This window comes from Sus scrofa, chromosome 8 (assembly GCF_054392235.1).
Source record: "Sus scrofa isolate SSC_HxYL_T2T_F1_AM1 chromosome 8, Sscrofa_HxYL_maternal_Yorkshire_Landrace_v2.0, whole genome shotgun sequence".
In the NCBI taxonomy this organism is placed as follows: domain Eukaryota; kingdom Metazoa; phylum Chordata; class Mammalia; order Artiodactyla; family Suidae; genus Sus; species Sus scrofa.
Window position 1 is genome coordinate 135,722,249 of NC_139390.1, and position 11,165 is coordinate 135,733,413.

Genomic DNA, 11,165 nt, shown 5'->3' on the forward strand with positions numbered 1-11,165 from the left:
CAACGCAGGACCCGAGCCATGTGTGCAACCTACACCACAACTCACGGCAACGCCAGATCTTTAACCCACTGAGTGAGGCCAGGGATCAAACCCGCATCCTCATGGATGCTAGTCAGGGTCTTTAGTTGCTGAGCTGCAATGGGAACTCAAAGAGATTTTTTGATAGGAGATTAATTTCTTTAAAATCTAATCCCAAACTATTTACACCATCTTCTTAAATTTTTAACTTATTTGTAAAAATCTACTGAGTCACTATATTTTGTTTAATGAAAAGAAATTGTAAGTGTGCTCAATAAGCTATTTCAATTTCATACTTTAGTTCATGCCTAGCTCTTTTGTTTCCATTAACATGATTGAAAACCAATCTGATCACTAAAACCCTTCTATTTTTATACTTGATGTTTTGTAAAAGGATCAAAGTTCCTTCATAATCAGCCTTTATTTATTTCTGATGCTAATGTGTGAGAGCACATATGTGTTGTGTGACTCCGAAGGTGTGGGGAAACAAACATGCTGAGTGAGATTGAAAATTTGGTCTTGAAATAAAGAAATAAATGTCATGCTGAGGTTGATACAGCTGCACCTGTAAGCATTGCTTTCTGTAAACTTTCCTCAGTAAAATGTAAACCAAACTGAAATTGCTCCTGGCTCTAAATTTGTGATCATGAACTTGAAACATCTTTTAATATCTGCATGATTACCATAGACTATCTTAGCAATGATTCTGTGTTTGGCTAAGCCATGCTCACTTAGAAATCTCTGTAGCTTTTGTTTCTTCAGACTCTTTAGGTATCTACCTGTGCAAATAGACATCTTTAGAAGATCATGGCTAGTGGATGTTTAATTATTTTAAGTTGCTGTTGGTTCAAAAGCCCTTAATCTGTTGTTCTTGATTTATCCCAGTGGCTGAGAAGACCAAAGAGCAAGTGACAAATGTTGGAGAGGCAGTGGTGACAGGGGTGACAGCGGTAGCACAGAAGACAGTGGAAGGAGCAGGGAGCATTGCAGCTGCCACTGGCTTTGGCAAAAAGGATCAGCTGGGCAAGGTATGGCTGCATATCTTATGTTATATTGAAAGCTGGTGAGATCACAGTGCATTTTCCGGCAAGACACTAGGCAGGAATAAGATGCTTACTTGGCGGGGGGATTGCTTGACCCTCCCTCACAAAAAAATACTACCTTAATATGCATGTTCTTTTTGGAGGTATTTACCCAGATAAATGCCATGAAGATTGTACAATAAGTGTGATTGTTTTATTTTCCAGGAAGAAAGTTGATGAAATGAACAGTGTAATAAATGTTCAAAAGAACAGTGACATTTCAGAAAGAATGGGTGCTTTTATGTCAGCTTGGAATCTTGGAATTTCTCTTTGTTGGGATATAGCAAATTCTTTGTGCGCAATCTCTCAATGTTCAAATGAGACTCTTTTACTTGATTTTTTTCGGGGTGACATCATCTCTTATTAAATGTTACATTTGCTTATTACATAAGAGTTCATTTCCAAATATATGTTTCTGGAAACGGAGAGGCTTAAACTATATTACCAGCCAGAGGCTGTGGTTTTGCGGTGATTTTAAGATTCTCAGAAGAATTCTGACTTTGCCTTTCTCTGCAAATGAGATTCTAGGAAGGTTATTCAAGAGTTATTATGACTTTCATTCTAAACAAGTAAGCAACAGAAAATGAGATGTCAACTGGAAGATGAAATTTTGCAGGTTTCATGACCATGGCAGTAGAATGACTCTTGCTTTTCCCTGCTACCTTGAACACATAAGGCGTACCCTTTCCTTGACTCTTCCTGGAAAATTCTTTCCTGAATTTAAGCGTTTGGCTCACTCCCTCATTCCCTCAGGTCTATGCCAAACAGTACTTTCTCAGTAAGGTTTCTCCTGGCCTATATTATATTGGAGCCATTCTCTTCCTTCTGCTGTTCGTAATTTCCCTACTCTGTATTTTTCTTCTTTTTTGGCCAAACCATTGATTATCTTTAAAAATAATAACTAACTTACTTATTTTTATGCATGTTGTTTATCCAATAAACAAGCACCATGGAGATAGAATATACTAGTTCACTGATGTTTCACAAGTGTCTAGAAGGGTGCCTGACATGTAGGAGATAATTAAGGAATGTTGATTGCATTAAGGGGGGGAAGAGAAAGGAAATAAACGATAAGCAGGGATCTTGGAATATAGCCATGATTGAGACCAAGGTCCTGATTGTACAGGTGAGGAAATTCACAAAGGAGAAGGAAGCAGTCTAAGGTCACCAATTGTAATGGACTGAAAACCAGCAGTGTTTTTCCATCCACTAATGTTGCTTCCTCAAACCCTTCCTCAAATTTTACCTTTCTTTTGGGAATTATGGAACAACCAGATTGAACTGGGAAAATTCTCTGCTTTAGAATATTAAGAAACCAGGGAAACGTGTGCCATCCCCATCTCACTGCCACTTAATGTAAATTGCTAACAAGGCATGCAAATATTTCATTTCTTACAAAATTGGGCTTGCTTTTACCCATCCAAAAATAGTGCTCTTTATTTTAATGTTTTAAAGCACAAATCTAAATGATGTGACAAAATTAACTTTTGGAGAGATTTCTCTTATGGGTACTTATAGGGTCTTACAAATTTCTAATATGAAAATGAAGTCATAAACCTGGAAATTACAGCACAGTTGTAGCAAAAAAAAATTGAACTGAGAGTTTAAATGGCTGATTTTCATCCCTGGTCTGTCGCCAACGGGCTGAATGACCTTTTGAAGATCTCCTAAGACTCCTCCTTGTATAATGAGAGATCTGTACTAGAAAATTGTTAAATCCCAATTTAGCAATAAAGTTCTGAGTTTCTAATAATAACCCAAGGAAGACACTAATTAACTTTCATTTTGGCCACATCTATGGGATGCCAAAAATTCTAAAGTTCAAACAAAATCATTGAGTCTGTTCTTTATGAAATTTGAAATAATTTCATCCTTCAAACTGTGATCAGAGTTGATTCTGATGAATGGAAACAAGGAATTTATTGTTGCTTTAACTGCTTATTAATGACCCCTATTTTGACACTCATTGTTCATTGAATAAATTTGCTTATTTACTATGTGCCAGAAACTTTGTTAGATATTGAGGTTAAAGTGATGAGAAAACTATGCACTGTTTTCTTCTTCGTTGAGTTTATAGTCTGGTGATAAAGCTCAGTAGTATTCATCTAATCACCACACAGTAAATGTGTAAGAATACACTGTGATAAATGCCATGGCGTACATAACGTCAACAATGTCTAAATGAAGACTTGACCCAGCTACTGCAGGGCAGAGGAAAGGGAGGGCATCACAAAGGGTTGCCAGGGGAAGTAATGGTTCAGGTGAGATCCAGAAGAATGACTTGCAATTGTTAAGTGTGGGAGTTAGAAGAAAAGCCTTCTAGGCAAAAGCAACAAGATGAGGGAATATAATGTGGTTAGGAGGGGGCTGTGGCAAATCAAAGATGACGGCTGGAGTCAGAATCAGGATGTAGCTGGGCCACCTCAGTTGGCCGTGTTAAAAACATTAGTCTTTATTCTAAAAATAAAGTAATGTATGAGAGCATTTTAAGCACTTAATCTGGATGTCAGGTTATAAGTTTGCATGTTGAAAAGATGCTTCTGCATCTAAGGATGCTGTAGATTGAAGAGAAGAAAGAGTAGCAGCCAGGGACCAATTAGTGGGCTATGGTGGCAAAAGGAGATGATTGTGAATACCAAGGTGTTGGTGAGGGAAAAGGAAAGAAATGGATTAATTCAAGGACTACATGGAGAATAATACCAATGTGAACCAGTGCTATATTTCACAGGAAGAAGGGGAATATGATGAGCAGGGCTACAGGTTTTAGCTTGTTGAAGCAGATTAATGGCTGTGCCTTTCTCTTGGGGTTGGTGTTTCTCTTGACTATCAGGAACACTGCAAGATGACTGGCTGCATCAGTGTTCTGCCCTTATGCTCTTTGAGGGTATTTGGTCCATTATTTTCTGATTGATGAGGGAACAAATCTTCCTCCTTCCTTCCTTCCATCCTCCCTCACTCCCTCCTTTCATTTCTTCCTTCTATCCATCCATCTTTTCCTTTCTCCCTTTCTTTCTGTCCTCTCTTTTGTGTTTTCTTGATTTTTTTTTTTGACCCAGAGCTCCAGGAGCTCATTTTTATTTTTCTCTTTTTATTTGCTAAATTATCCCTTTGGGAATGCTTGTTTTGGTGTACTCCTCTCCTTTTGATGTTAACAGAGAGATATAACTGCAGGTACTTAAGTGTTTCTGTGAACTTGATCATATGCACCAAAGACATCCTTAGTAATACTTTCTAATTATAAGATACCAGATTAAAGGACAAACAGGTTATCCTGAATTTTAAGAATTTTTAATCAAATATTATTAACTTCTTTCTTTAATACATCAGCATAATACATATACTGATCTCTGGTTTTATCTGTGTGCACACAAGAGCTTATTAGCTATACAATTCATTTCTCAGAGCTCATTGACTTGATTGGCACAGTAGATACAGGCTACAAATATATTGGCAGAGGTATTCAAGTTTTAAGTTCAGATGTTATATAAATAAAAGTTGATGTTTCCCACTCCTATTGAAAACAAATGATCCTCTTGTACGAAGAATATTATAAAAGAAAGGCACTTGAATAAGAGTTGGTATGTGGTGCATCTGTGTTTTCAACATATAGCTATTCACCAGAACATCTGCTCCATCCTTGAACCCTCAACAGTGCTTTGCGTGTGTTTCCTGCTCAAATCCTTGCTGAACAAATTAACACCTCTTTGATGCTCTCTGGAATTCCCTAGAAGAGTTGGATCCTTGGTGTCCATGATTTTTATTTCTGTAATCTTCTGGACATAAAGAAAGTGTAAGTTCTGAATAAACTATAAAGACACTGCCTGACAATGATTACAGCAGTCAGCTTCATTTTCACATCCTGTCAGGCATTGACTTATCTACATGGAGATGAATAGGTTTTGTGCAAGAAATAAGCCTGGAATATTTATAGCCTCAGATACTTGAAATATTCAGGTTTCATCTTTTTTTTCCCCTTTGGAATCAGAATAAAGTTCCAAAACAGTGTCATTTTGGGAAAAATAGATTATATCATAAATAATTTTCACAATCCCCAGCACAGTTATCCAGAAAAAATGTTGATTTAAAACAAATAGAAGCATGCATGCCCTATAATCCTGCCTTAATTTGTAGGAGGATAGCTGATCAAATGTGTGCTAGATGAATAAAACAAAGCAGAAATGAAAACTGTCAGGTTTGACATTCTGATCCAAAACTTTTGTGTCCTTATTTCCTTTGTATTACCAGAGCTATCATGTTTAGCTTGATGCAAATTTATTTTTATTTACTTTTTTATTACTCAATGAATTTATTCCATTTATAGTTGTACAATGATCATCGCAATCCAATTTTATAGGATTTCCATCCCACATCCCCAGCGCATCCCCCACCCCTAGGTTTTTCAAAGTTTGTGAGTCAGTATCTGTTCTGCAAAGAAGTTCATTGTATCCTTTTTTCAGATTTCACATGTCAGTGAAAGCATTTGATGTTGGTGTCTTGTTGACTGACTGACTTCACTTGGCATGATAATTTCTAGGTGATGCATTGTTGCTAAAAATGCCGGTATTTCATTCATTTTAATGGCTGAGTAATATTCCATTGTGTATATGTATCACCTCTTCTTTATCCACTCCTCTGTCGATGGATATTTAGTTTGTTGCCATAACTTGGCTATTGCAAATAGTGCTTCAATGAACATTGGAGTACATGTATCTTTTTGAGTCACGGTTTTCTCTGGGTAGATGCCCAGGAGTGGGATTGCTGGATCAAACAGTAGTTCTATTTTTAGTTTTCTGAGGAATCTCCATACTGCTTTCCACAGTGGTTGCACCAATTTACAATCCCACCAACAGTGTACTAGGGTTCCTTTTTCTCCACACCCTCTCCAGCACTTATTGTTTGTAGACGTTTTGATGATGGCCAAATTCTGGCTGGTGTAAGGTGGTACTTCATAGTGGTTTTGATTTGCATTTCTCTAATAATGAGTCAAATTGAACATCATGTGTTTTTTTGGCCATCTGTATGTCTTCTTTGGAGAATTGTCTGCTTAGATCTTCTGCCCATTTTTTTAATATATAATTATTTTATTTTCCTACTGTACAGCAAGGGGGTCAGGTTATCCTTACATGTATACATTACAATTACATTTTTCCCCCCACCCTTAGTTCTGTTGCAACATGAGTATCTAGACAAAGTTCTCAATGCTACTCAGCAGGATCTCCTTGTAAATCTATTCTAAGTTGTGTCTGATAAGCCCAAGCTCCCGATCCCTCCCATTCCCCCCCTCCCATCAGGCAGCCGCAAGTTTCTTCTCCAAGTCCATGATTTTCTTTTCTGAGGAGATGTTCTTTTGTGCTGGATATTAGATTCCAGTTATGAGTGATATCATATGGTATTTGTCTTTGTCTTTCTGGCTCATTTCACTCAGGATGAGATTCTCTAGCTCCATCCATGTTGCTGCAAATGGCATTATGTCATTCTTTTTTTTAATGGCTGAGTAGTATTCCATTGTGTATATATACCACTTCTTCCGAATCCAATCATCTGTCAATGGACATTTGGGTTGTTTCCATGTCCTGGCTATTGTGAATAGTGCTGCAATGAACATGCGGGTGCACGTGTCTCTTTTAAGTAGAGGTTTGTCCGGATAGATGCCCAAGAGTGGGATTGTGGGGTCATATGGAAGTTCTATGTATAGATTTCTAGGGAATCTCCAAACTGTTCTCCATAGTGGGTGTACCAGTTTACATTCCCACCAACAGTGCAGGAGGGTTCCCTTTTCTCCACAGCCCCTCCAGCACTTGTTATTTGTGGATTTATTAATGAGGGCCATTCTGACTGGTGTGAGGTGATATCTCATGGTAGTTTTAATTTGCATTTCTCTTATAATCAGCGATGTTGAGCATTTTTTCATGTGTTTGTTGGCCATCTGTATATCTTCCTTGGAGAAATGTCTATTCAGGTCTTTTGCCCATTTTTCCATTGATTGATTGGCTTTTTTGCTGTTGAGTTGTATAAGTTGTTTATATATTCTAGAGCTTAAGCCCTTGTCAGTTGCATCATTTGAAACTATTTTCTCCCATTCTTTAAGTTGTCTTTTTGTTTTCTTTTTGGTTTCCTTTGCTGTGCAAAAGCTTTTCAGTTTGATTAGGTTTATTTTTGCTCTAATTTCTATTGCTTTGGGAGACTGACCTGAGAAAATATTCATGATGTTGATGTCAGAGAATGTTTTGCCTATGTTTTCTTCTAGGAGTTTGATGGTGTCCTGTCGTATATTTAAGTCTTTCAGCCATTTGGAGTTTATTTTTGTGCATGGTGTGAGGGTGTGTTCTAGTTTCATTGCTTTGCATGCAGCTGTCCAGGTTTCCCAGCAATGCTTGCTGAATAGACTTTCTTTTTCCCATTTTATGTTCTTGCCTCCCTTGTCAAAGATTAATTGACCATAGGTGTCAGGGTTTATAACCGGATTCTCTATTCTGTTCCATTGGTCTGTCTGTCTGTTTTGATACCAGTACCACACTGTTTTGATGACAGTGGCTTTGTAGTATTTCTTGAAGTCTGGGAGAGTTATGCCTCCTGCTTGGTTTTTGTTTCTCAGGATTGCTTTGGCGATTCTGGGTCTTTTGTGGTTCCATATAAATGTTTGGATTGTTTGTTCTAGTTCTGTGAAAAATGTCATGAGTAATTTGATATGGATTGCATTGAATCTGTAGATTGCTTTGGGTAGGATGGCCATTTTTACAATATTGATTTTCCCAATCCAGGAACATGGAATATCTTTCCATTTCTTTACATCTTCTTTGATTTCTTTGAATAAAGTTTTATAGTTCTCAGCATATAGGTCCTTTACCTCCTTGGTCAGGTGTATTCCAAGGTATTTGATTTTGTGAGGTGCAATTTTAAAAGGTATTGTATTTTTGTATTCCTTTTCTAATATTTCACTGCTGGTATACAGAAATGCCACTTACTTCTGAATGTTAATCTTATATCCTGCTACTTTGCTGAATTTATTAATCAGTTCAAGTAGTTTTGGGGTTGAGTCCTTAGGGTTTTCTATGTATCATGTCATCTGCATACAGTGACAGTTTTATCTCTTCCTATATGGATGCCTTTTATTTCTTTTGTTTGTCTAATTGCTGTGGCTAGGACTTCCAAAACTATGTTGAAGAGCAGTGGTGAGAGTGGGCATCCCTGTCTTGTTCCAGATTTGAGTGAGAAGGCTTTCAGTTTTTCCCCATTGAGTATTATATTTGCTGTGAGTTTATCATAAATGGCTTTGATTATATTCAGGAATGTTCCCTCTATACCCAATTTGGCGAGGGTCATGATCATGAATGGATGTTGGACTTTGTCAAATGCTTTTTCTGCGTCTATTGAGATGATCACATGATTTTTGATTCTGCCCATTTTTTGATGGAGTTGTTTGGTTTTTTCGTATTGAGTGGTAGGAGGTGTTTATAAATTTTGGAGATTAATCCCTTGTCAGTTGATTCATTTGTAAAGATTTTCTCCCATTCTGTGGGTTCTTTTCGTATTGTTGAGGGTTTCCTTTGCTGTGCAGAAACTTTTAAGTTGAATTAGGTCCCATTTGTTTATTTTTGTTTCTACTCTCATTACTCTAAGAGGTAGATCTGAGAAGATGCTGCTGTCGTTTATGTCAGAGAGCGTTTGGCTTATGTTTTCCTCTAAGAGATTTATAGTATCTGGTCTTATATCTAGGTTTTTAATCCATTATGAGTTTTTTTTGTGTGTGTGTATGGTATTAGGGAGTGTTCTAATTTCATTCTTTGACATGTGGCTGTCCAGTTTTCCCAGCACCGCTTATTGAAGGGGCTGTCTTTTCTCCATTGTATATTCTTGCCTCCTTTGTCATAGATGAGTTGGATGTAGGTGCGTGGGCTTAGTTCTGGGCTTTCTATTCTGTTCCACTGATCTATATTTCTGTCTTTGTGTCGGTACCATATGGTTTTGACGATTGCTGCTTTGTAGTATAGTCTGAAGTCAGGGAGGCTGATTGCTCCAGCTCCAGTTTTCTTTTTTTAGGATGTCTTTGGCTATTCTGGGTCTTTTGTGCTTCCACACAAACTTTAAAATATTTTGTTCATGTTCTGTGAAAAATGTCCTTGGTAATTTGATAGGGATTGCATTGAATCTGTAGATTGCCTTGGATAGCATAGTCATTTTGATACTATTGCCTCTTCCAATCCAAGAGCATGGTATGTCTTTCCATCGGTTTGTGTCGTCTTTGATTTCTTTCATGAGTGTCTTATAGTGTTCAGAGTACAGGTCTTTTGTCTCTTTAGGTAGGTTTATTCCTAGGTATTTTATTCTTTTGGATGTGATGGTAAACAGGATTGCTTCCTTCATTTCGCTTTCTAATTTTTCATTGTTAGTATCTAGAAATGCCATCAATTTCTGTGTATTAATTTTGTATTCTGTGACTTTGTGAAATTCATGAATGAGCTCTAACAGTTTTCTGGCAGCATGTTTAAAATTTCCTAGGTATAGTATCATGTCATCTGCAAATAGTGATAGTTTTACTTCTTCCTTTCCAATTTGGATTCCTTTTATTCCTTTTATTTTTCTGATTGCTGTGGCTAGGACTTCCAACACTATGTTGAATAACAGTGGTGAGAGGGGACATCCTTGTGTTGTTCCTGATCTCAGTGGGAATTCTTTCAGCTTTTCATCATCAAGAATGGTGTTAGCTGTGGGTTTGTCATATACAACCTTTATTATGTTGAAGAAAGTTTCCTCTATACCCATTTTCTGAAGGTTTTTTTTAAATCAGAAATGGGTGTTGGATTTTGTCAAAGGCTTTTTCTGCGTCTATTGAGAGGATCGTATGGTCTTTATTCTTCAGTTTGTTAATGTGGTATATCACAATGATTGATTTGCTGATATTGAAGAATCCTTGCATCCCTGAGATAAATCCTACTTGATCATGATGTACAATTCTTTTAATGTATCATTGGATTTGGTTTGCTAGTATTTTGTTGAGGATTTTTGCATCTATCTTCATCAGTGAAATTGGCCTGTAGTTCTCTTTTTTTGTGGTATCTTTGTCTGGTCTGGTATCAGGGTGATGGTGGCAACATAGAAAGAGTTGGGGAGTGTCCCTTGCTCTGCAATTTTTTGGAATCGTTTCAGAAGGATAGGTGTTAGATCTTTCTCTAAATGTTTGATAGAATTCACCTGTGAAGCCATCTGGTCCTGGACTTTTGTTTGTTGGAAGTTTTTTAATCACAGTTTCAATTTCAGCACTTGTGATTGGTCCATTCCTTTCTACTTCATCTTGATTTAGTCTTGGAAGATTGTACTTTTCTAAGAATTTGTCCACGTCATCTAGGTTTTCCATTTTATTGGTGTATAATTGCATATAGTAGTCTCTTTTGATCCTTTGTATTTCTGTGATGTCCGTTGTTACTTCTCCTTTTTCATTTCTGATTTTATTGATTTGAGTCCTCTCTCTTTTTCCTGACAAGTCTGGCTTAGGGTTTATCAATTTTGTTGATCTTTTCAAAGAACAAGCTTTTTGTTTCATTGACCTTTTCTATGGTTTTCTTTGTTTCTATTTCATTGACTTCTTCTCTGATCTTTATGATTTCTTTCCTTCTACTAACTTTAGGTCTTGTCCATTCTTCTCTCTTGAGCTGCTTTAGATGTAAAGTTAGCTTGTTTATTTGAGCTTTTTCTTGTTTCCTGAGGTAGGCTTGTTTTAGTATAAACTTTCCTGTTAGAACTGCTTTTGCTGCATCCCATAGGTTTTTTTTTTTTTTTTTGTCTTTTTTTTTTGTCTTTTTTTTTTTTTTTTGCTATTTCTTGGGCCGCTCCCGCGGCATATGGAGGTTCCCAGGCTAGGGGTCCAATTGGAGCTGTAGTCTCCAGCCTACGCCAGAGCCACAGCAACGCGAGATCCGAGCCGCGTCTGCAACCTACACCACAGCTCACGGCAACGCCGGATCGATAACCCACTGAGCAAGGGCAGGGACTGAACCCGCAACCTCATGGTTCCTAGTCAGATTCGTTAACCACTGCGCCACGACGGGAACTCCCTGCATCCCATAG

The 11,165-nt window shown here is 37.5% G+C and overlaps 1 protein-coding gene and 1 long non-coding RNA gene across 10 annotated transcripts in view; both read left to right on the top strand.

The window, feature by feature from the left end:
• Positions 1-11,165, top strand: part of SNCA (synuclein alpha) — a 143,149-nt gene that overhangs the window by 21,908 nt on the left and 110,076 nt on the right. For all 9 annotated transcript variants that reach the window (NM_001037145.1, XM_005666990.3, XM_021100513.2 and 6 more), the window contains 1 exon segment: positions 904-1,046. In NM_001037145.1, coding sequence (NP_001032222.1) covers positions 904-1,046 — 143 coding nt within the window.
• LOC146401073 (uncharacterized) overlaps positions 7,138-11,165 on the top strand; it is a 40,029-nt gene continuing 36,001 nt past the window's right edge. The window contains exon 1 of the long non-coding RNA XR_014811975.1: positions 7,138-10,861. This is a non-coding gene — a long non-coding RNA (uncharacterized LOC146401073). The remainder of the gene's footprint in view (positions 10,862-11,165) is intronic.